The 25,965-nt window shown below is 35.4% G+C and overlaps 1 protein-coding gene across 1 annotated transcript in view; it reads right to left on the bottom strand.

The window, feature by feature from the left end:
* Positions 1-25,965, bottom strand: part of LOC306657958 (sodium channel protein type 2 subunit alpha-like) — a 140,724-nt gene that overhangs the window by 75,826 nt on the left and 38,933 nt on the right. The window contains exons 2-7 of the mRNA XM_079134527.1: positions 13,632-13,949; positions 12,598-12,715; positions 3,579-3,669; positions 2,632-2,760; positions 2,152-2,243; positions 789-1,061 (exon numbers count right to left, since the gene is read on the bottom strand). Coding sequence (XP_078990653.1) covers positions 789-1,061; positions 2,152-2,243; positions 2,632-2,760; positions 3,579-3,669; positions 12,598-12,715; positions 13,632-13,898 — 970 coding nt within the window. The 5' untranslated portion in view covers positions 13,899-13,949. The remainder of the gene's footprint in view (positions 1-788; positions 1,062-2,151; positions 2,244-2,631; positions 2,761-3,578; positions 3,670-12,597; positions 12,716-13,631; positions 13,950-25,965) is intronic.

Here is a 25,965-nt window from a genome sequence, read left to right as displayed (position 1 = left end):
AATTTCTTATACTCCTAAAATACATGTATATACCATGTAGGATATCTCAGAGTAAATATTCCAGTGGAGTATGGGTAATCAAGAGACCAGTGGAATTTGGCTAGCCTAATAGTACATGGAGAGGAAAGGGCTGGGGCTACCAAAGAACAGAGGGGCTGGTCTCAATCATAAGAAATAATGCTGAAGTATATGGCCACTTATAATTATTCAATAATTATAATTGTCTGTGCTTAAAATAAAATCAAATTACACTGATAAACAACTATAATACAATGAATGACACCAAAGGAATGAATTGGAATATCAACAAGAGAATGACTGAACCAGGGCTGTGTAACTTTCTGATTCGTATACAAGTTCTGGTGGCTTCATAGCAAGTGGTTTCTCTACTTCCAGATATAACATATATTTTCAATGGATGTGTTGAGTCAACCAAATAGGTACAAATTATTTTCTTCAGTGATGTTAAAATACATATTAGCATAATACACTGAAGGGCTCAAACTATTGACTCATTTATTAAGTTGTATGAAACTCTTCACCTGTTTATATAGCATAGTATGGAACTGCTTATCACAATGGTTTAGAAAAAGATAACATATTTTCAAATGTAATTTTCTTATAACATAGAAAAAGGAGTGAGATATCATTGGATATCCCTATTATATGACATAAATTGTCTTAAATTAGACTAAGTTATGTTGTTCCCATCAAAGTGAGATAATTCCCACCATATATTTAATATTTAAAGAACTAAACAACTTAATGGTTAAAAGAGTATATCTTACTTTTATCCTCAATGTATTCATCCCAGTTAAACATGCTCACTGTCCTATTGAAAGTGGTACCGTTCCCATCCAAGGAGTTATTAAAGAAGGAAGTGATGTTTATTTCAAAAGAAGAATTATCTGGAGGCCATTGCAAACATTTATTCCTCAGGTTGCCCATGAAGAGCTGCAGGCCTATCAGAGCAAACACACTGAGGCAGAACACAGTCAGGATCATGACATCTGAGAGCTTCTTCACTGACTGGATCAGGGCCCCCACGATGGTCTTCAGGCCTACAAACAAAGTCAGAGGGAGTCATTTTAATGCACTATTCAATAGCTACTTTACTAAAAAAAAAAAAAAAAAAAAAAAAAATCATGAACTTGTCCTGGAAAATAAAAATGTCATGCAGAATGCCAATAATATTAGTGTAATGCTTGTGATTGAATAACATTTCATGAAAAGCCTGCTAGCTGGTGAAAATGAATGAAAGCAGAACTTGTATGTTCATTAGAAAACTGTGAAAGGAAACGAACTAAATGTGTGTTTCCAAACACTCCTTAGAGCAAAAGAAATGAATTTGTTATTCATGCTTAAACTCAACCTTGTGTAAATATTTTGCTTTTATTTGCAGATGTCTTACTCTCTAACCCCTCATTGGTTTTAGAAACATCTATAGGAATAGAATAATGAGAAATTTTGCAGTCATTGAATTATGAGGTTATAAATTTGTGAATCTGAAATCTTGAGTATGGGTTTAAAAAAAGGAAGACATCTGAAAACAGCCCCATGCAGCACTCATGCTATCCCTTGCTCTTTTATTTACCTGCAGTTAAAAAGATTGCCAGTTTTGGGCCTACATGGTCAATTTCGAGTGACCATGGTCAGTTTGAATGACTCTTAGTTTAGCTTCTATTGCGGAAAGCTTGATGTTACAGAATGCAAACCAGGTAGCCTGATACTGCAAATGCCTCATGCAAAATTTGTTAAACTCAAAGGCTGATTTAGAACAGTCGAAAAGAAAGCAACTAGTAAAAAGCAAAGAATCAAATCCATCCAAAATATGATGTACCAATTCTTGCTTTTTACATAGTTATATGTGATATGCACCAAGCAACGAGGCTCCTGCCAAAGGAAAGCAGTGATGTAGCACCAGTGCAGCTAAAGTCAGCCTCGGTGTTTAACCTAGCTCTCACCTGGAATCACTGAAATAGTTTTCAATGCTCGGAGAACTCTGAATGTTCTCAACGCTGAGACATTGCCCAGGTCCACAAACTCTGTCACATATCTGCAATAGGGAGTTCACACACAAACACAATGACAGAACACAAGAAACAGTTGGAGATATAAGGAGCCTACCACCTTATACCAGTTTCTTCTTACCTGGGATTACAGAAATAGTTTTCAAAGCTCTCAAGACTCTGAAAGTTCGAAGAGCTGAAACATTGCCTAGGTTTACAAATTCTGTTACATACCTGTAGAATTAAATCAGAGTTATTCAGAATTTAGGGAAATCTAAGTCTACCTTGGTCTTTAATCAAGACCATTTCAACTTTGATGATTGTTGCTATCAAATTTCCCAATTAAGAGAAAAATGGCATTGTCATTGATCATAATCTGTTATTTGGGAGATGTAATATCATTATTTTACAGTGCTAAGTGAAACCAAAGCCACAGAATTTATTATGACGGTTCCTAATTTCTCCAAACTGAATAATTTGACTGGAAGAAAAATACTCTAAACTCACAAGATAACTAAGGAAAAATTTCAATCTGCCAAGGGAAGCCACCAAGAAGAAATATAATGTAAACTCCCACCAGTGATTTACTCTTCCAGGAAAGAAAATGTATGAAGAAACTTACGCAAAAGTAATGACTGTGAAATCCAACCAATTCCATGGATCCCGAAGAAATGTAAAGTCTTCTAAACAAAAGCCCCTCGCGAGTATTTTAATAAGTGACTCAAAAGTATAAATTCCTGTAAAGGTGTACCTGAGAGAAAATAGTCAAACTTACATTAAAGATCTTTTGACCTTATACAATTTACATGAACACACTTTTTTTCCCCCCTTATGGGTGATAGGGATTGAATTTAGGGCTTCATAGATGCTAAGCATATTTTCTACCACTGAGCTATGTCCCACTCTGGATGTGTACATATCTTAAAGGTTGACTTAAACAACAAATAAAACAGAGGTTTCCACATTGGTCTCCCTACAATATGGAATGCAGTTAGGGTGTAAGGCAAAAAGTACCATTAAATTCTGAAAGACATTATTATTGAATGTAAATAAATGAATATTGTACTTTCTGTATTAATTAATTTAAAGGATCCAAATTCTATATGATGATATTATCTGAAATATACTATCAATCTGATATAATCAAATAGAAATTATTTCCAAAATGAATGGAACATATGTGTTTCATAGAGTATGTACCATTAAGGACCATGAAATAGATACTAATACATAAAACTGTGATAGCATGAGAAAAGGAATATAGGTTAAACATAATTTTTATTGGTATGTATTAGTAATATTTGGTAATGTTTAACAGAAAAAACAAGGAAGATAAATGGCTACAAATATTAATAGTTAACCCACTGAAGTAGTCTGAATAACTGAGAAAGTCTCTGCAAGCTTTGTCCTAGAGGGAATCAGTGATGGAAATGAACTTGAATCTGTGTCTGGTTTAAAGTAGCTGGCATGATTTGTTAAAAAAACTGAAAAAGCCAAAAGATGTTAAAGGCACAACTTGAAATATCAAGGGTTTTCAATATTGAAAGATATTTAAAAAATTCTACTTACTCCACATTCTTTGTCCAGTCTGGAGGGTTACTCATGGTCATAAATACACAGTTGGTAAGAATTGTGCACATAATAAGCACATTGAAAAAAGTAGAAAATTGTCAAGGAAGATAAAGATTGATAGAAAAACCTCACTTTCATGCACTACCATGCCTTTACTACCTGAAGGTTAAAGTTTCCATGCTTATTATTTTATGCTTATTATTTTTTCATTGTTTTTTCCATTTCTCTTATTCAACAATCTATTTGTAGAGCATCTTTAGCCCAAACCATCAACTAACTTGGGACTACTTATATGCACTTAGATATTTAAAAGATTAAATGCTAAGAAATGAGTTCATTGGTAAATAATTTATCAATATAAGTTTTCTTAGCAAGAGACTCAACTAAATAATAGAACTGCAAGTTCGGCATGTAAGTAAACCTTGGCAAAAACTCAACAGAAGTATTCAAGTAATTAATTAAATGTATTATAACTTCATTCTAAGGGTCATACTGGAAAAATGTCTTATAATAAGGTCCTTGTTAAATGCTAATATACTGTAATTGCTCATAGTACTCTGAATTGTGTGAGAAAGTGGCTGGTGTTAATGCTCATTACTTGAGTTTGTGTGTTAATGCTCATTGAGTTTGTAACTAAGGCCAAATTACTTAAGAAGTTCCCTGAGTCTTAACTGGCATATGATATTGTTGAAAGTAAGAAAATGACTAACCATTTTACAAGATTGCTATGAGAATCAAATTAGTCAAAATATGTCACATCTCCTACAACTTCATGCACCTGGTACATAGTAGATGCTCAACAATTTGCTTTCCTTACTTCCTGGATAATAGAGAACAGTGCTTATACAGTCTGTTTCATTCTATCTCACTTTGCCTATGTAGGTATAGCCAGTGCCATTCACTTTGTCTTATTTTGATAAAACAGAAAAAAAAGAAAATATTTAGTAGTCAGATAAGTGAAATGACTTTCATATTTCATATAAAGCACAAAAAAGATCCATTTTCAATTATATAATACAGCAAACTCTATTAACGTGAATTTTGACACAACTGTAAATGTCTCAGGGAGACACTGAATCCTACTGACATTCCTTCTCACTCTATTTTTATTATTAAATCATTATGTTGCTTACACATCACAAAACATCAACAATATTCCAAATGCAACACATAGGACAGTCAGTAGGCAGTGATGTATTAATATAGAAAGAAGTTTCTTTGCAACTGGTTTTATTCAAAGTAATAACTGATTTTTGTTTTTAGTAGCAGTGTTATAAGGCCTTGCTTAATTCTCAGCTTGTTCAAAGGCATCCACATGGGTATAACTGAATGATGTGGATCAGCCACGTGAGGGCACTACAATCTAGAGAACACAGAAAACACCATTTCAAAGAAGAAACACAGTCTTCCTTTATTGCTAAAAACAAACAAAAGATAAAATTAAAGATGCCTTACTGTTAGTAGGTAAAACCAGAGGTTCCTGTGTGCCTGCTGGTTTGCCTGGCCCTGCTGGGGAAACACATAATCCTCTTTGGCAGATGGTCACACCATTCTAAATGCGTCATCACTAACCTGGGGGTCCTCAGCAGCCTGTATCCCTCTATTGGGCCCACCTTCTACTCCCCACAAAGATCATTTTGAGCATCCTACACTCTACTTTGATCAGTAACCCTCTTCTTGCTTTCCTCTGCATTGCATGCTGAGAGCCTCATCTCTTACTTCACAGAGAGAAAAGATGGGACAGAGCTCCACTTCCCACCCCCAAATTGATAAACCTCTCTACACTGGGATGTATCCTCTCCTTCCAGTTACAGTGTGGAAGTTTTCCATTCCTTTGCCCATACCCTGAACACCTTCTATCTTTCCAGAATATGTCAGCATCCTCTTAATTCTTCCTTCTTTTACCTTTAGTGTCTGCCGCTTCATTGGCCTCTTCCCATCAACACAAACTACTTATATCCCTCCCATCCTGGGGAAGAGGGAGACCATTCCTGTAATCCACACCCCTCCTCAACTGCTTCCAGGCCATCCACTCTTCTCCATTTCACAGTCACACTTCTTAAAAGAGCTGTTGATCTTTCTTTTCCATATGTATCTATCACATACTCAGCCTGCCAGCTTTTCTTGCTAAAGATGAAAAACATCTCCATGTTTTGTCACTAAAAAACAAAAGGATGATTTTGAGTTTTTATTTGACATGAAACAAGGATCATCCCTCCCATTTTCATTAAGTTTTCTTTTTGCTTTCAAGTCCCTATTTTCTTCATGCCTCAGGGGAAACAATTTTTCTGTATCCCTTGAAAACTGTATTTCCCTTTTTGAAAAAAAAAAATACAGAATATCTAAGCCATTTACTCTGTCCTGCCATCCTCATTGTAGTAGAGCTCTTCAGAAAACATAGCTTCAGGTACCATCTGCATGCCCACCAATATGAAATACTTCTTTCTAGGTGACACTTTGTCTCAATTGTCTACATGACAACTGCACATACTAAATTGTCTATATAACGACTGCACTGACATACCTCATTGACACTTCAAAATCATTTAAAAGACTTTCAGGTCTAAAACTGAACTAACAATCTTTTCCTCTTATCCCTTTGCTCTGACTAAATACCTCTAAATACCTTGGATACCTCTGTATCTTAAAATGTCTCATGATCTAGCCAGGAACCTAGGAATAAACTTGGATTTCTCTCTTTTCTTAAGCCTGCACAACCAACAAAACATGGTCAACTCTGTCTCCATAGTTAGTCTGCCATTTTCCATCCCCATATCACTGCATGTTCCAGGGTTCATCAAAACTAAAATCAAGTCTAATAGTCCATCTGCATTATTGCAGTTTCCCCTACAGTGATCTTTCTGAATTCATATTTGGCTCCTTTTAATCTATTCTGCACATTGCACCAAAATGACCTTTGGAAACGTAATTTGGATTGCTTTTGTAGCTCTCCACTACTCTTAGAATGAGGATCAAGTGTCTTAACATAGAGTCAAAATTCTAAGAGTTCTGACCCCGGTACACTGTAGTTTCAACTTCTTTTCTCTTTATTGTACTATCTCCAGTCCAATGATTTTGTAATTTGTTTGGAAATGTTATGAGGGTTTCATATGGCCCTTCTCATACCAAGGTCTTGCTATTTCCACTCTCTGGAAATGCTCTCTGCTTCACTCTGGCCAATCCATGTTTTTGTTTTAGTACTGAGATAAAAAGACATTTTCAGTAGAAAGTTGTTCACAATAATGTCTGTCTTATTAGATCTACCAGTTACATATCCCCGAAGCACCTTAAAATATCCCTTTAATGACAGACCTCACACATATTGTGAATAAAGTTTTCTGCATTTTATAAAAAGGTAGGATACAGAAATAAACATAAGGTGGATATTAACAGTCTCATGAGATTAATGTTACATATGGACTCAACAACAGTTTTATGGTTCTTAAAAATGTTATTTATAGGAGTAGAATTTAATTATATTTAATAAGATAAAATATTATTTCAACATTAATTACTAATTGACTAATGATCATTTTTAGAAAGTCATTGATAATAATGTATTATGCTCAAAAACAGTTGTTTTCCACATTGCATTAGAAATTTAAGAGGAAAATAAACACTTCAGTTAAAAATTCTGACACACACTCAAAACAAATTTGAGTATTTTCCTTCCTTTTAAAATAAAAGAGGAGATAGCTAGAATCAAGTTTGTACACTTTGGATATCATAAGTATATCTAAATAGAAAGTTTCTAAATCCTTTAATTTTATTAATAATTATTAATTTATTATTACTCATTTCATGAGTCACATACTTTCTCCTGAATTTTGATGAGTGACTGCAAAGCATGGTTTCAGTTAAACACACAAATATTCAAATGAAGATATAGGTATGAATTTAGTATTGGTGATACCACATATTAATATAGAAACTCAACCTCAAGGCAGATGTCAAAGGGTTAAAATGGGTTGGAAAATGCATAATCCTATATTATTTTCTAACTCTAAAGCCAAGTCATAAACTGGAGTACATTTTTCAAAAGAGCAATGTATCTTGGAAAAAGACTTTCATGAGAGCTTGGATTTATGAAATAAAGCAGGCAGATTAACCTTATAAAATGTCAGGAAAGAAGTTTTTATTTTCTACTAATTTCTCAATACTAAGTATTAGTAAAAGTGTGTTAACCTACTGATGAATTCTGACCTTCCAGTTGGAAATGTACAATTTTTCCTGTATGCACATAATGAGGAAAATCTTCATGCTTATGCTGAAAGTGCTTGTGAGCTTTGATGTGGAGCGTGGCAGGCCTGCCCCTCTGTCTGGGTCACAAACTGTGAGGGTCACAGATGTCCCTTAGCAGCCAGGAGGACTTCAGCAAGCTGCTTAGTTTTGGGGGTCAGTTTTCATATGTAAATGTGACTAACAGTATACTCTTATAGGATATAGTCATTGTCTGCTAAGATAATAATCAACTGCTTTTATTACCACTAATTATTTGTTTATTGGAAATAAAACGTAGAATTTTTCTGTTATTCTTAAGGAAGGGCAGTGTGCTGCTCTGTTCAAGAACTTTGTAATGATAAATACTATGCAGAGAAGTTGCAGAGGAATTTTTTTTTTTTTTTTTTTTTTTTTTTTTTTTTGCGGTGCTGGAGATTGAACCCAGGGCCTGTGCTCGCAAGGCTAGCGCTCTACCAACCGAGCTATCTTCCCCAGCCCGCAGAGGAATTTTTAACATGTAACATATAAACTTGATGTAGAGAGAAGATTTATGTGAGAGTTTTTCTAAACTAAAAATGGGGAATTAAGCAGAATAGGTCTCTTTCTAGATATCAGTACATATTAATGAACCAGGAAAATACTGAATATATATTCACATATATACAGTTAACTCTCAAATTGTTTAATTTTAATATTAGCAAATACCTATTTACTGGTAGAAAACTAGGGATAACCTTTGAATAGTGAAAGCAAAAGAAAGGAAAATCATTAAGTTGTAACATTTCCTGTCCTATAGACTTGTATAGTTCTTTGTATAGAAAATTATTTTTTTTTAATTTTATATGTATCATCTAGGTCTAGTAAGTTGGAGCCACAGAACCTTTGAAATGCACAGAGACAGACATCGCAATGCCCCTGGTATATTATATCTAACTGATGAAAAATTAGTTTTCTTCTGTTGAATAAAGAATGCATACAGCACTGAGATGGGAGTCAGAGGATCAGGTCTGAAGTTTTAGCCCCACCACTGATGGAAAATGCAGACTTAGGGAGGAACTAAACACCTCTGGGCCTCATCTCTCCTCTGAAGAGTGAGAGGGTTGGGGACGCTCACAATGTGTTTGGGTCATTTAAAGTTCCCAATTTTGGCGCCCAAAGAGCTTTTCCTTTGAAAGAAGAAGCTGAAACTGAGTAATGATTTGTATAGAATTTGATGTGGAATTCCTTAAGTAGCATGAAAGACTTTTGCCAATCTTTACAAAAGTTGCTTCTAGAATTGTTGCTACTACCAACAGGAGCAGTCATTTTTACCCTTTGTCAAGTGCTAGTCATGGATCCTAGGTTGAGGTATTGGTCATACATTTTATTATTATTGATTTGTAAACTATGATTATCATTTATAAATGGAAAACTGAGATTAAAAACAGTAATGCTTGCCAGGTGTGGTGGCACATGTCTGTAATCCCAGTAGCTTGGAAGGCTGAGTCAGGAGGATTGCAAGTTCAAAGACACTCTCAGCAACTTAGTGAGAGCTTGTGTCAAAAAATAAAAAGGAATGGAGATGTGGGTCAGTGGTTAAGCACCCCTGGGTTCAATCCCTGGTAGAAAAAGGAGAAGGAGAAGAAGGAGAATGTTCAATATCACAGAACTGAGAAGTAAATCTCAGAACAAGGATTTGAATGTAGGTTTTCTGATACCCAAACCTATGATTTTCATTTTCTAACTTTTGGTGGACGATAGGCAGTTTGGTATTCATCATGTGATTTAAAGTGTCTCAGGTCTTTTGCAACCTAGTCCAGTGCAGTGATTTTGAAAAAAATGTCCCTATACTGACATCTTCCAAATTTATATCTGCAGCCCAACAATTTCCTGAGTTCCAGATTTGCATATGCACCTCACTCCTCAACTCTTCCACTAAATGTCTAACAGGTGTCTCAAACATAAGATGTTCAAAACCAAGTATTTGATTTTACCAACCAAATTACTCCAACTCCAAAGTTGTCCCAGACTCAGTCAACAAAAACCATTTTTCCTTCTTGATCAGACTAAGCACTTTGCGTCACCCTTAGCTTCTCTTATTCCATTATCCTCCATATCCAAGTGCTCAGAAAATCCTGTCAGCCTTTCTGTAAAGTAAATCTAAAACTGATGACATTTTGCCACTCTCATTATCTCCACCAATGTCCACCACATATTCCTGTAACCATTTATAATTATTTTTAACTTACTGCCAAGGATGCTGCACTTGAAGTCAGAAAACAAAGGTTTGAATCAAGGGTTTGCATTGTGAGGCATAGAGGACAAAGTCATTGTGAAAATCAGTCACAAACTACTGTGTTATAAATATTTGTTTACTGGAATCTCTGATCAACTATTCCAGCATCGCCCAATAGACCGATGGATTTGGATTTGTCTGTCTTAGACTGTTAGCCCACCTGCCTTTTCTTTTCTTTTATCTATACTCCAAGATGAGACATCTGAAATATAATAGTTTCATTCAGGCAATTAGAGATTTAAGGGAATCGAAGTGTTTACCTTGGAAGAAATTTGTGGCTACATATCACAAAGCCTCTAGGAGAATAAACACCACAACCTAACATGCCTTAATAGATTTATTTACCTGGTCGCTTTCACACTTCAACCTGCATCTCTGCAGGACTCTTACCGACTTTGTCAGAAGGAGACTGAGTTCTTTCTTATGGAAAACCCTCAAATTCAAATTGTACCTGGCAATTTAGAGAGCTCCTGGCAGAAACTTTGTCCTCAGTGCCCAAATTCTTCCATCAGAACCTAAAGCTGGCAGTGCCCTCTACCATGACAGTCTCTGTTCCAAAAGGTCTTAAGTTTGAATTAACGACATCCTAGGAATATTTTTTATGGAGTGAGGATGATAGATTTTATGAGATTTTCAAAGAAATACATGATCTCTCTACAATCATCTTTCAAAAAAAAAAAGTCAATTTTTCATTTATATTGGTCTTTCTTCATTCCATCTCATCATTTGGTAGAGGACAAATTGAATTTTTCTGATCCATTCAAATCCACTTTTTTCCCCACGTTTTTTATCTGATTCTCTAACCTCTGATTTTGTCACTTATTTTTTGAATACATGTTCTCCCAGTGCCTACCAGATGAACAGGGCTGTGGGCTAAGTCTGAGCTTTCCACATAGTTTCACATATACATTATATGTACATAATAATAATTAAAATATAAGATTTAAAAGTATAATGAGTAATTTATGGATAGATTTCTTCATTGCACTTGGGATTTAATAATAGATCATCATTTATAATTCAGGACACCCAAATATAAATCCCAACTTTATATTTCATTTCTAATGGTAACTCAAAGACATTGTTTTCCATAGACAACTGGATTCTCTTATTTATAAAACAAAGGTAAAGAAACTTTATTGCTTAAGGTAATACACCATAAATTTTCAACCTAAAACAAATATCAAGTGAAAATGTGTTGATGCTTATGCAAAACTGAGAGAGAAGGATGCACTAGAAGCACAAAGAAGGCTTTATGTCCTGCTTCTAAACCTATCATTTGCTTCATGATCAGGCAAGCCTGGATATCTCTTATATCTCTTATATCTCTTTATATCTCTTCCCTTTAGAACTGTGGAAAGTGTCCTGTATATGACTTATCCCATGTTCTAAATTTCCTACCCATCTGATTCAAAATACTTTCTGTGCCTGATAGTGGTAGTGAGCTTTTATGCTGCAAGTCTTAAAACTAGGCTCTGTGCTGACCATGTCATGGGATACCCAAGCCATGGCTCTTAATAAAGAAGACCAAAAATTGCCCTATCTGAGCTAGAGTTCTCCTGCCTCACCTCTTTTACTGATACAAACCACTCTTCAGCCCAAGGATTCTGTGTGCTTCCTGTCAATGCCCTTGCCCGACATAGCCCCAGTCTTCTAAGCTTCTGCTCCATTGGCTTTTCCAGGGCTGCTTGCAGCCAGACAATTTCCCCTGATCTAGAATAAAAAACCTTTATTCCTAACTACTATATTTGACCTCAAGGAGTAAATGCAGTTCTGTCTCTCATCACAGTGTCATCAATCCCATTTCTAGGGAGTAGATACTTCAACAAGAAAAATGACGAATACAACTAAGATATGTATATATATATATATATATGTACATACATATATATATGCATGTATATACATACATATATACATATATATATGTATGTACATATATATATAGAGAGAGAGACAGAGAGGAAATTAATGGAATATTTCTGGAAGATAACTTGGAGAAATATCAGAAAGGCTAGTGTACATATAGAGAAAATGTTTAACCCATATTAACTCAAAGCTTTCAAATGCTAAAATAAAAAGCAGAAAGCAGTAGAATTCGTATCAAAAGGTGCAAAATTGTATAGTTCGATTATGTATATGCATTTTCCAAATGTAAAAGCAGCAAAGAAAATTAGTGCATGGAAATTATTATATAACACTGTAAAATGTGAAGACAGAAAGGAGAACCTGGTAACATGTTTTAAAAAAAAACCCTGAAATCTTGATGTCATGAGCAATTCAGAAGGGAGCGAAGGAGAAATGAAGGGAGCAGTGAGTGGGAGGAGAAATACCCAGGTTGAGGAACAGGGCTTTACTTACCTCCGAATCCATTTTGCAACATGCTAGGTGTCAAGTAAGAGGAAAGAAAAAGAAAGAGCATCTAGCATGTAGCCAACCACATATAGTTAGAAAATTTCCAGCTCAATAATTTGGAAAAGAAAAAATACCACATTAAGCGACCATTATTAAAAGGATATGAATGTACCAAAATCTTAATAGCTAGTTTTCTAATGGGGTTGAAAGGAGTTAAAATGTACAGGGCTGGGGTGGCACTGAATCGAGAGATTGCTTTCCCTTTATTCAATACTATAAATGTCTGAAAAAGAAGACACACACACATACACACACAAAAATATTTAGAAAATATATTAAGGATATTTTAAGGGAATGGTGAGACCATATTTAAAAATATTGCCCTATAAAATAATGTAGTAGCATAGTAATTGCCAATATGTGGCAGGATGATAGAATTTTTCCTTTCTGAGCACTATACACTCTCTTAATTTAATAAGTTGCATGACAATTTAAAGAATGTGCAGAAAATTTGTTAGGGCCATAGGAATTCTTAGCATCTTTATCAAGTTTTAACACCAACATCTTAAAACTGCATTTAAAATCCACAGGAGGCATAAAAATGGGTTTAGTTATTCCTGGTTTAGATCATTTTCTCATGAGGACTTCAAGGTTTCCCAGCGTGTACTTGACTAAAAGTTTCTGGCACTTATAAGTCACTTATGATTATTTTTCTGGAGAGGCACGGAAAGGAAAACATCTATGCTGGGAAATCATAAACTTAAAGAAGACCAAAGTGCCTTGCATAGAACTGGAGATCATAAAAGGGAATTTAGACACTGCTTTTGGGAATATAAAAATATATATTTCAAATATACTCCTACTTGCCACTTTTCACATCGCTCATCACATTGCCAGAGAGCCAGGGTCAAATTGCCCTCAATTTTAGATATAATTAGCATTCATGAAGGTGAATTGGTAATTGCCCTTCCTCAATTTCCGCAATGCCTCTTCAGTTCTCTTCCTGTCCCCAGAATGCAGGTTCACAGGAATGCTTTCCAAAGATTTCTAGGATACTTGGTCCATTACTGGATCAGGCCCACCCAGCATTTTACAGATACTTTAGACAGACAGGAGATACAACAATCTTTGCCATAATCCATGGGACCAGCCCAGAAATAGGAAACAGGACAATAAAGGCAACTGGACTAGGAACTCACTTTCTTATTGATATAGTAGGGGTCCAAGTCCTCCAGAGGCTCTGACACCATCTCTGGAGGAATGTCTCCGTAAATAAATGGAAGGGATTTCCCTGCTTCCAAGTCACTATTTGGCTTTGGGCCATTTTCATCATCCTCATCCTTGCGCTCTTGTTTGGGTCTCTTAGCTTTCTCTTCTGCAATGCGTTGTTCAATGGCAGCAAGGGATTCCCTGGTAAAGAAGCGGAAGCTGTCAGGTCCTGGCGGTACCAGCACTGACTGTGCCATCTTTTCATCCTGCTCCTTTAATCACTGTTTAGCTCCTTGCATGAGAAAGTGCTACAGAAACAGAGGGGGGGAAAAAAAACCAAGGACCATTAGGTGACTGTGGTAGTTATATGACACTGAGCACTGACATAAAGTATGCAAACCAAAAGCCATAGTACTTTACAAAGGGAGCTGTGTTTAGCATTCAGGGAACCTCATGCATGCGTTCATCTGCTTACACAGAGATCTGTCATTCACATTCAGTAGGTGTCTATGAGGTCATCTAATCTCCTACTCCCAAAATGTTTTAAGTGATTATATTACTTTGGGGAAAAATCTCAATTCAGAGCTTGGAAATGGAGGATACTGATTTGTGCTTGCTTTTTCACTTGTGTGACTATTTTGGCAGCCATCTTTTTCAACATTCTTTCTGAAAATATGTCAGGTCCAAAACAAGAGAGAAAAAAATCACAGAATTGTAGAAATGGGACTGTGTGAGGATCCTGAATGTCTTTCTTCATTTTTTTTTCCACTTTTCTTTTGGTCCACTTTATCACCTTTAAGAGTTTATTCAAAATCATTACATCAGGTAAAGAACTCTAAAAATCCTGATGCCAGGCTGTGGAAACACAGGTACACACTGCCTGAAAGCAAGGGAATGGGGAGGAGCAAGAGATGCCCGATTGTGTTTGGAACTGCTAGCAAGCTGCACAGGAAGGGACCCAGATTCTGCCAACCAGGCAGGAAGTCACGCACCTCAGAGGTCTGTAGCTTGGAACCCCTGGCTTAGCAACCTGGTGCTAGCTAGGGTAGTTCTTTTTTAAATCAACAAATTTCAATACCTTAGGAAATACGGCAAAGATAACCCATTTTTTTTTTCCCATATAGATCCCATTTTACAAAAATCTAGCATAGAGGTCTGAGTACCCATTTCAGAATTGAGAATTTAAAAAATAACAAGTTGAAAATATCTTTAAAACAAACTCCTACTATAAGGTCTTTGTGATAATATAAATGGAGTTTTACTGGTATTCAAACCATCTTTTAGTAGACTAAAATAGACAACTCGGCAGAGCACAGCAATCATTCCAAATGTAATCTCTGAATCAAAGACAGGAGTTTCTATGCTATTTAAACAATACAACCAAAACCTTGGCTTGTGAATGCCAACTGTACAAAAATCACTTCATCTATTTTCTCATTTTTAAAAGTATAAGTCCATTTCAACTTCAACACTATAGAAATGAGAGTCCCCACTGAAATATAGGAGATGCATTTTCTAAGAGTAAAATATATTAATTCAATTCATTTCTGCAGTATATACCAGAGAAAAGAGGGAAATCTGAACTGATGTAAGCTACGATCTAGTTTCCATGTATTTCTTTGAAGTTGACCAGAACCTTTCAGCCACCAGCTATCAGACTGCCCTCCCAGTGTCACAGTACCTCCAGAACATCCCTCATTTTCCTCACTCATCGCCAGAGACCCTCATGCCTAGCAATCGGCATAGGCAAGTAGATGGTCCTTGAACACTCAAGGGAGGAAACTCTCATGCCTGGATGCTCCAATAGAAAAGACATGCTAAAACATGCTGCCAGCAGCTTCAAAATGAAAGTGGTCCCCCTGCAGATTTCCCCAAGGATTTTCCTGTAAAGGTAGAGAAGCATTGTAGAGAATAAGCATAAGAATATTAAAACATTACCCCTGAAGAATCTTTTACACTCAGAGTTTGGGACTGATAAGCTGGAACCAAGAAGACTGCAGCTAAAATTCCATCATGCTTTAAAAAAAAAATCTTTAAAAAAAATTTTTTTTTTTTTTTTTTTTTAAATTCTCCTTCAAAGACCACACCTAACTTCCTGTGAAAGGATTCTGGTAACTGAAGTAAAAACAAGCATTTCCTGTTCAGGGACTACAAAGTGACATTAGTATAACTACCACTAGAGGGCTTGGAACTATGAAGTAGAAAACCTCCAGTGTGTACAACAGATGAAGCTTTCAGTGATGTTCGTCAACGGAGCCCGAAGCTTCCAGTAATGAAGCTCTCTGATCAGTCACAGACTTAATGTAGAACTAAGCATTAAAACTTTGAAAATTTCAGTGATTCATTTTGTTAACTGATAGTGCTTCTGTTCTTTTTTTTTTTTTTTTTTTTACAAAGACAGGAAGTCATTCAATCAATATTAATAATTCAGTTAAATTAAGTAAGAAGAAAGCATTCATCATTCAGATTTCTGTATGATGAATGCTTTGGCTATTATTATTATTACTATTATTGTTTTCCCCCATAATGAAGATTACCAAGATGAGTTCTTTTGCTGCCCAATGAGGATTATCTGGGCACTTAAGTTGACTGTCCCAGACCACTTTGGGAAGGAAGGTAAAAGAAGGAATTTCAAATAACAGTGGAAAGTAAAGTTTGTGTGAAAAAAGTATTAAGATAGTAAATAGTACATTTAAAATAAAACCCATATGAAACAATTATATTAAGGAAATATTACATAGAGTCATATTTAATATTTGCCTCAGTCACAGAGTGAGTCTGAAATCCAACAAAATTCTTTGATAATTCAACAGAAACACTTCTTTTGTGTCATACAAATTAACTTTCCTTAGGGGGAAAAATTAAGTTAATGGTCTTATTTTATCTCTGATTTAGGTCATTGTAAAGCAACCAGAAAAAAAAAAAAAAAAAAAAAAAAAAACTCACAGGAAAGTGAGATCCCAAGTGCCAGTCTTTCAAACAATAACAGCTAAGATTTGAGGATTTACTAAGGGCCAGATGCAGGGCTAAGATGTGTGCATGAAGAAATGTCTTCCTTCCTGTAACTATCAAATACATGCTTTCATGATCCTTATTTTAAAACTGAAGAAAGGAGTTACACTGAGATTAGAGGAAGTATCCTAAAATCATATAAGCAGGATTCAAACTCAAAGTCTGACACTAAAAATCTTCGGTCTTTACTCAGTCTTGAAAAGAAACACTAGCTCATGCAAATAAAACACCAAATAAAGATTAAATAAAAATCAGGCAATGGCATCAATTATAATTAAAAGTTCTAATTATTAAATGGATATATTTGCACATTTTCTAGCTTCATCATTTTCATTAGAAAATGTACTTGTTGGAAAAGAACATGGGAAAGTTTCAGCCAGAAAGAATATTTTAGTCACTGTAGCAGGTATCTTTTTATTATAAGAGAAAGAAGAGCACTCAGAGTAGTTGAAGGAAAAATGTTAAAAAAAGAAAGAAAGAAAAAACAGAATGAAAATTATTTATTCACCTTTTATTGTCTAGGACTAGCTTTAAGCATAAGATGATCCAGGAGGTCAACTGATGTTACCAGCATATAGTTATGCTGTATCCTTGGGCTCTGACTTTCACGGTGATGGTTTTTGTGGGTAGTGTTGTTTTTGTTGTTGTTGTTTTTAGGAAATTCTTCTCTGATTGTGGTAAGATGCTATAGCAAATCCAACCTCCCAAACTCTAAAACTTACCAAGATAAGGGGGAAATAAATACTGACAAGCAACAAAAATCAAGTGTGCACTCTAGTATCATATCAGACATATTTGCAATGCCTCAATATTTAGTATATACAATTATTGATATTAGGACATACATATTATATATATACATCCATACACAAATATGTGTATGGGTATGCATGCATGTGTGTGTGTGTGTGTGTGTGTGTGTGTGTATGTGTGTGTTTGTAAATTTTTCCATGTATACCAACAGAGGCCAGGCAAGATATTTGGAAGATCTCTTCTCCAAAGTTAGTTGTCCTGCTATAACAAAACACATGTATTTCATGGTAAGCATCAGCTTTACTTATCAAATGAATATTCATGTTTCACTTTGTCAGTTTGCTCAGCAATAGATCAACTGGTTATACAGAAGATTCTAATTCAAAAACTAAATTAGGGAATAAAATTTACAAGGTAATTTGCCCAATATTATATCTTGAGGGGAGATTGTTCATAATAATAGTACATAGTATCTATTTTTTTGTCGAGCACTATTTTGAGCATTATGAAATCATTTGATCCATATAATCACCTCATAATTTAGATACTGTGATCATCTCCATTTAAAATATCAAGAAACTTAGATGCCAAAAAGTTAAATAATTTGCCTAAATTCTCACAATTGGAATTAGTAGAGTCAGAATTTAAGTCCATACTGTCTGGCTATAAAATCCATGCTCCTTAAAATTATGCATTGCTTAAGATTTTCTTCCAGAATCATTCACTATCAGAAACTCACCAAGATATACATAGTTTCTTTGATATTATATTAATTGTAAGAGCATCCCTTCCCTTCATTTCCATTGATTCTAACTTGTGAGTTTGCCTTCGAATGTTTAAAAGGGTGAACATAAAATGTTTTGTCAGTACATCCAAGACACAAAATGAGCAAAACCTGAATATTTTCCCGTATCAAAGAGACTTATGTGTAATATAGATTTGAAATAAGAATCATGCTCTTTTATTAATTTCCTAGAATTAGGTTTTTGAAATCCAAGCACATTAATTTTCTTTTTCTCTGACTCTTCTTAACTGATATTTTGTATCTTAACTACATTCATTTATATTACTTTTCAGATAAAAGACTTTATTAAAAGTTTTAAGGCTAAATCTTATCTTTGGGGATTCATAAATAAAGGGAAAGACAATATAATTTGAAGTAGTAAGAAGAGGAAAAAATATTAAAAGTTGGATTTCTAAATTCTGATGACATTTTATAATGTTTCCCTTTCAATGATTTCTCTTCTTTAGTTTTTTTGTTTACCAAAAAGTAACATTAATTTTCTAAATTAAAATGTAAAAAAATGTTAAGCCATATATACTTAATGATATGTGCAAAACAAAATAGAATTATATGAAGGATAAGGAAGAAAACAGAATCTGTAGTAATGATTACTATGTAACTTTAATTTCTCTTCATAAAGATTGATATTTATGGGCTGGGGACATAGTTCAGTGGTAGAACTTTTGTCTACCAGACAGGAGGCAGTAGGTTTAATCTCCAACGCTGAGAAAAAAAAAAAAAATTGACATTTATATAGTAAGTAAAGTAAACTTATACTAAAGAAATGATGACATTAAATCTCATAGCAAGGATGTAATCAGATAGTAATTTATATTATAATTCATGATTATGAACATGTGTTCAAAATTTTAGAGGTTTTTTTTTTTTTAATACCCAAGAGTTAACAAAGCTAAGACAGAAATATCTTTTTTCTGGTAGTAACTTTTTAGTCTTATTTTACAATTGTAACTTTTCATTTTTTCAGTATATTAAAGTATTATGAACACAAACTAAAAACAGATTTGCTAAATATTATTTGAAGATTTCCAGACTTTCTGATTTCTTATTCCAAATGTTTGAATCTATCTGCTCATGGACTATTCCCTGCTGTGTTTTTGTATATACTTTTCTATTTTGCCTGATTCCATCAGATCATTTCTATAGCTAACCATTTCCATAAAGGGGAGAAAGTTCTGAACAACCAGACTTACATGTTTTTCTGCTGTACATTAAGAACAGAGCACAATAGAATATGAAAGGTTAAAGCTTGGTATACACTGGTCAGAAAAACCATTATTCTTTCTTTATATGCTAGGTTTAGTTCCAATATGAAACGAACTTTATTTTTAATATTCATTTTCATATTATGTGCATTGAGTAATAATATACATATTGTTAGCAGTGATTGAATCCAGGGGCATTTTACCACTGAACTATATACATTCTCAGGCCTTTTAATCTTTTTATTTTGAGATAGTCTCACTAAGTTGCTGAGGCTAGCCTCAAACTTGATATCCTCCTGCTTCAGCCTCCTGAGCTAGGATTACAAGGCATGTACCACTGCTCCCAGCAAACAATATTCTTTATAAAAGTGTAGGTAGTCCTCGAAATGATTATATCTCAAGACATACTTTGTTTTTCTTTAACAAGGAATACATACCTATTTTATCATGAAAATCTATAGGAAACATAATTCAATTTGCAAATAGTCACTTTATATACAACTTTCCTTGGAAAAATAAGTTAAATATATAAAAGGAGGCATACCTGTATCTTTACACAAGCATTTTAACTAAATTAATTAATATGCTTACTTTTGAAACTTGGCTCTAATACATTTCCAAGTCCTTTTTAAATCTTCAGATTATTAAATGTGTGTTAATAGATTTCCATGAATTATTTGAACTTTTCTAGGTGCCTCATCTGCAGTAAGGCCACCTTAAATCTAATGATGTGTTAGTTTTTGATGGATGGAATATTCTAGGATCATAGAATTCCACTTCTGGATCTTCATAATTGGATAAATGAAGAAAATTTCCTGAGGTATGGTTCTTCCATGAAGGCAGACACTTTTGTTTGTTGCACATGTCTGAATATTTCCAGGTCAGCGTTTTTCCTTTCCTTTTATGCAGGAATTCTACCTAGAAATTTTTCTTTCAGCTCTTTTCCTCTTCACTGGGGGAATTTTCCCCATATTGAAACAGGTAGGCAGAGCCAGGGGCAGAGGTCTTTGAAATGAAAACTGATGCTCAAAAAATAGCTTCATTACAAAACATCCCAGACTCAAAAAGTTGTGCATTCATGTGTGTGTGTGTGTGTGTGTGTGTGTGTGTGTGTGTGTGTGTGACAGAGAGAGAGAAAGAGAGAGAGAGAGAGAGAGAGAGAGAGAGAGAGAGAGAGAGAGAGGTCATAAGAGAACTTGGTTTTGTTTTATTTGTATCATGTTAGAATGGGGCCTAAATTCTGGCACCCAACTAGATTCTTGATTTAGTTCTCTCATTGAATTAACCCTTGCAGTCTTGTGAAGGAACTAGTATTGTTGCCACATTGCAAATGTGATAATGGTCAGGGTCCATGACTATTGAGTAACTTGTCATTGTCACATTGAGCAAAAGTTTAAAATCACATCTGACTTCAGATCCTAAATACATTTCAGTGTTCCTTTTTTACTTCTTATTGAGATGCAAATTTAAAAAGTAATGTGAAATATGTCTGATTTTTTTTTTTAGGAATGTGAACCTTATCTATACCTAAGATATTTATAGAATCCAGCAGCTCCAGTGTAGTTAGATAAACTAGAACAACTTAGTTTCTCCTAATAACCTTGCTTTTGTGGTGCTACTTTGGAAAATAGAAATTCCCTCCTCAATGTCTTTGCATGGACTATACTGAGCATACTGGTCCCAGGCATGGAGGAGGAACTGGTACATTAGCAAGGAACTAATACATCAACCTGACTGATGACTCTCTTGAATGTGGAGTCCTTAATTCTGACAACTTCATCTTAGTCTTTTCTGACTTTGCTTTCTCTACCCCTTTTTTCAGGTTTACCTTATTCTTCTTGCTTCCTAATGATAAGCGCCATTCAAAATTTTCTCAGAAATATTATATACCCTCAGGTCAAACACATTAAAAATAACTTGGGAGTACAGCTTACACCTGTATGATGATGCTCTCCATGTAGATCCTTAGTCCAGGATGTTCATTCAAGATCCCATTATGTATAGACAATTTTCCTTGGTGATCTGTTCTTGGAGCCACAAATGAAAATTTTCAAAATTGAGATTATCTTCCTATAAATTGGTGCCACTTCTTAAATATTTAATTTCCTTCACAGGTACCAATTTCTTCTATTTTCCTAAATTAGAAGTGCTTTTGTTTCCCTCTTATTTATTATCTCTGTCATCAAGTCTTTACATTTACCCTTAGAAAATACCTCTAAGATTTGCTTTTACTTCTGTGCCTTTATTACCAACCATGTATTTCATGTGCAGATACATGATAGGACACTTCATTCATTCATTCAAAAAATGTTGGCCAGTTCCTCATAGGAAAACGTAAGGGTCATCCTTGATTCCTTTATTTCACTTTCATACACTCCATAATATCAATTAGCAAATTCATTTTATTCTATATCAAAATATATATCAAATCCAACCATTCCTCACTTTGTTTATTTCTAGAACCCTGGTTCAAATCACCACGATCTTTCAATTAGCATTCTGCTATTGCCAAGGCCCACGAACATAATTTATTAAATAGAATACAAAATGAAAATGTGGGGCCCCTTGTTCAAGTGGCAGGAAAGAGAAGGCATTACAAGGTAACAAAACATACTTTATTTTCTGCTTAAATGGCCACTCTCCTGAGCTGGTGGTTTTTATTTGCTGTTCAATATGGCATTCCATTGACCAGGGAGATAAAGGGCAAGCATACCCACCCCCAGCTTCCTGGTTGCCCTTGCTACCACCAGATGCTGAACTGAAGCAACCTGACCCCAGGCAAAGTGAGAGAAGTCAATCTACCCTTCCCATGAGCCTGCAGCTCCAACAGATGTTCAAGGGATGAACCCAAGAGATAAATCCTCTGCACCTGAACATGCTTGGGTTTGGAGCAGATGAGAGACTGTGTCTCACTTGCCTTGACTCTGCCAGCCCAGAGGTGTGTTTCTGATTCCAACTTGACATGTATTTGTGCTTCAAACCCCAACAAGAACAGTGGAAGAACACAGTCTTCTCCTTACCATAACTATGTTGAGGGTGGTAGTCATTGAGAAGATGTGAGAAGGGGAGGCTGGGCAGCCTGGGATACCAGGGTGAGGAGCGCAGATAGTATTGAAAGTGCTCCCAGAAGGGAGGCAGGATGCAGAATTAGAAACAAGACTCAGAACGTGCTTCAGATTCATGGATTTTATTACAAAATCCAAATTCAAGATAAATAAAATATCAAGCTGGTGAGTGTGGCGCACTAGACCCCACATGTGGGACTCTTTTGAACATGGAGCCCTTAGTGATTCCCCAAGAAACCTGCTTTGGTAATTATTTCTGGCCTTTCTGCTTTATTCTTGGTCTCCTCAATGTAGTAGCCAGATTTATTTCAGTAGTCAGATTTTTTTAAATGCAAGACGATTGAGTCACTATTCTGTTGAAAGCTCTGCAGTGATGCAGTGACTCTCCATCTTACTTGGAGGAGAAAGTCAAATTTCATACAGCAGTTTTTGTTGGTGTATAAAATCTGCCCATCCCCCTCAATCCCTTCTTCCATGTATTTTCCTGCTCTACTTTCCCACATGGTCATTCCTTTTCAAGCACTTTAGGCACAACCTCAGATCATGACTTTGCATTTACTCTTCTCTCTGCCTGAAATGCTTTCCCCACAGATATTTCCATAGCTCATTGCCTTGGCATTTCCTAGTCCTTGCTGGAATGTTACCTCAGTGATGAAGCTCTCCCCAATCACACTGTATAAAGTTGCAAACCATCCCCAACAAATGCACTTGTGCACACATCCACACACATCCACATCTCCTTCCTTATTTTTCTCTATAGCTTCAACTGCTCATAACCTACATTTTTAACTGAATTATTTATGTTGTTTATCTCTCTCTTCCTATTGCAATGTAAATTACACATCTTAGGTCAGGTTCTCCAGAGCAGACATGAAATGAGTTAAGAAAATGCTCCTAAGATCAGCTAGTAAAGGAATGGGAGAATGTGCTTGTCTGGATGGGGAAGAAGCCAAGCAAAGGTAAATTTCCAACAAAACCCTGTAGAAGGTCATTTTTTCCTGATCCTATAAGATAATTTTGGCATATAATTTATGTCTTTTGATTTGTCCCTATCTGAGGCAAGAGATCTGGACTTTCATAAGACTAATAAGCAGTCACTGGCTAGATGTGGATGAGAAATACAAACTCCTAGACACTGTAGGCTTTGTGCTGAAGTGGGAACAAAGATTCAAATAACCAGAAGGCAGTCCTCCAAAGAGAGAGACTGCTACAGATTCTTAGAAGTAGAAAGCACTTCAGAGCAGCATAAAAACAATAGAAGGGACCAAGGAAATCTAGTTTGGGTAAAGCAACATGAAGTCCTACCATACTAAATAAGAGCAAGAAATCTTATTTTTCAATTTTATTTTTGCTTCCATGTCTCTAGTGCTCAGGATCTCTTGCATACAGTAAAGACTGAATACATAGATAAATAATTGTAATAATGCCTTCTTTGTTCCAGGAACTGTAAAAGTCTGGATACATAGTAGACACAGATGGAAAACTTTCCACCACACCAAATCCATCTTCCTCTTTCTTTTAAAGGCATCATCTGCTTTATTTACACCTATCTCTTCCTCCTTGTACTCCCTTCCAACAAGTCCTGTCAATTGTGCCCGTGAAATTATTTATATCTCTCTCTTCCCTTCTCTGTCCATTGCCAACATCTGGTTCAGACCCTTATTATCAAAGAGTTTATACTATTGAAAACAGTGCATGTCCATTCTTCAGTTTATTTTTTATCTATTCATTATGGTTTATATGTGAGGTATCCTCCAAAAGCTCACATGTAAGACAAAGGAAGAAAGTTTAGAGGTGAAATGACTGGGTTATGAAAGCCTTAACCCAATCAGTGCATTCATCTGCTGATAGGGATTAACTGGTTGATAACTGCAGGCAGGTAGGTTGTGGCTGAGGAGGTGGGTAGTTGGGGGCCTTCCTTGGGGTGTGTATTTTGTCCACGGAGAGCAAGAGGCTCTCTCTATCTCCTTCCTGGTGACCATGTCCTGAGCTGCTTTCCTCCACCTCACTCTTCTACCATGATGCTCTGCACCTCAGGCCCTGAGGAATGGAGTCGGTCATATATGGACTGAGACCTCTGAAACCATGAGCTCCAGAATAAACTTTTCCCTCTCTAAAATTGTTCCCGTTATGTCCTTTGGGCACAGCAGTGAAAAAGCTAACTAAAACACCATTTATTTTATGTATAATTACTAGTATAATATTGAAGTCTAATTTTAAAATTCCAATTTAAAAGGGAATCTCATGAAAATAGAAGGGAGACTAATAGAGTAGAGAAGGGGATTGAGGTGGGTGGAAGAGGAGAGGGCATGGGTAAATACTGGGGAATGAAATCTAACAAATTATGTTAAGTCCTTGTATACATATTCTACGATGAATCCTATTTATATACATAATTAAATAAGAATAATAATAGAAGGGAGATCAGTAGAGGAGAGCAAGCAGGTAAGGTGGAGGGAAAAGGGGAGAGAAAGGGGAGGTACCGGGGAATGAGATGGATCAAATTATGCTTTGTGCATATATGAATATGGTGTGATGAATTCCACTCTTATGTATGATTATACTGTATCAATAAAATAAATAAAATATAAAGATTAATAAAATTTCAAATTTATTATCATTTTGTGCTCTGATCTTAGCTTTCTTTTGTATCCTTTATATTTCGTTGATGATATTCAACTAAAAATGAACTCTTTTCTGTTTCTAGCCTCTCAGCTATCTCAATCTTGGGTTATTGTTCAAACAACTTCTTCCATTTAAAATGAAATGAAATGTATTCCCTGCCCAACCAAATGAGTCAAAATTAACTCATCAAAATGAACTCACATAGCACTTCCTCTAAGAAGCCTCTCTTCATCTTAAGCTGGGAGCTCTCTTTCCTTTCTGAAATTTGGGATATTGGAAAGAATACAGGCTGTGAATCAAAAGATTTGAATTAAAGTCTAGCCCTGCCATTTACTAACTCAGCAAGTTTGACCTTGGGTAAGTCTCTGATGGGACTGAGTTTTCTCATCAGTAAGAAATGAAGGTTCACTGAGTTTTTTTTAGGTAAATTTGTAAATGCTACTATACTTGGCATGTACCATATGCTCAATGAATGATAAGAACTGTGACGGTGCTGAATCTTACTTAATCTCTTCTTTTATTTCATCTTCCTTATCTTATCCCATCTTTCTTTATGGTTTCCAGAGTACCCAGCACAATACCTTACCTAAGACAAATCGCCCATTAAGTTGATGAACAAATTCCTTTATGTCTATATACTTACAATAGCTTTATTCTTATTTTTGCTAAGATACTCTTTTCTGTCCCATGTAGATTATGTCCCATGATGCCAAATTAACTTCTAGGTCACTGTAGTTTTCGTGCTTCACTTATACATAATATAGTAGTGTATACACTACATGACTACAAGCACATTTACTCCTGCCTCTGTAGCTTATTATTTCACTTCCACAGTAAGTTCAATATTCACTTATATGATTTT

This window comes from Sciurus vulgaris (genome assembly GCF_902686455.1).
Source record: "Sciurus vulgaris genome assembly, chromosome: 3".
Classification (NCBI taxonomy): domain Eukaryota; kingdom Metazoa; phylum Chordata; class Mammalia; order Rodentia; family Sciuridae; genus Sciurus; species Sciurus vulgaris.
Note: the sequence above shows the minus strand (reverse complement) of the source record. Positions and strands in the feature narration are given on the sequence as shown.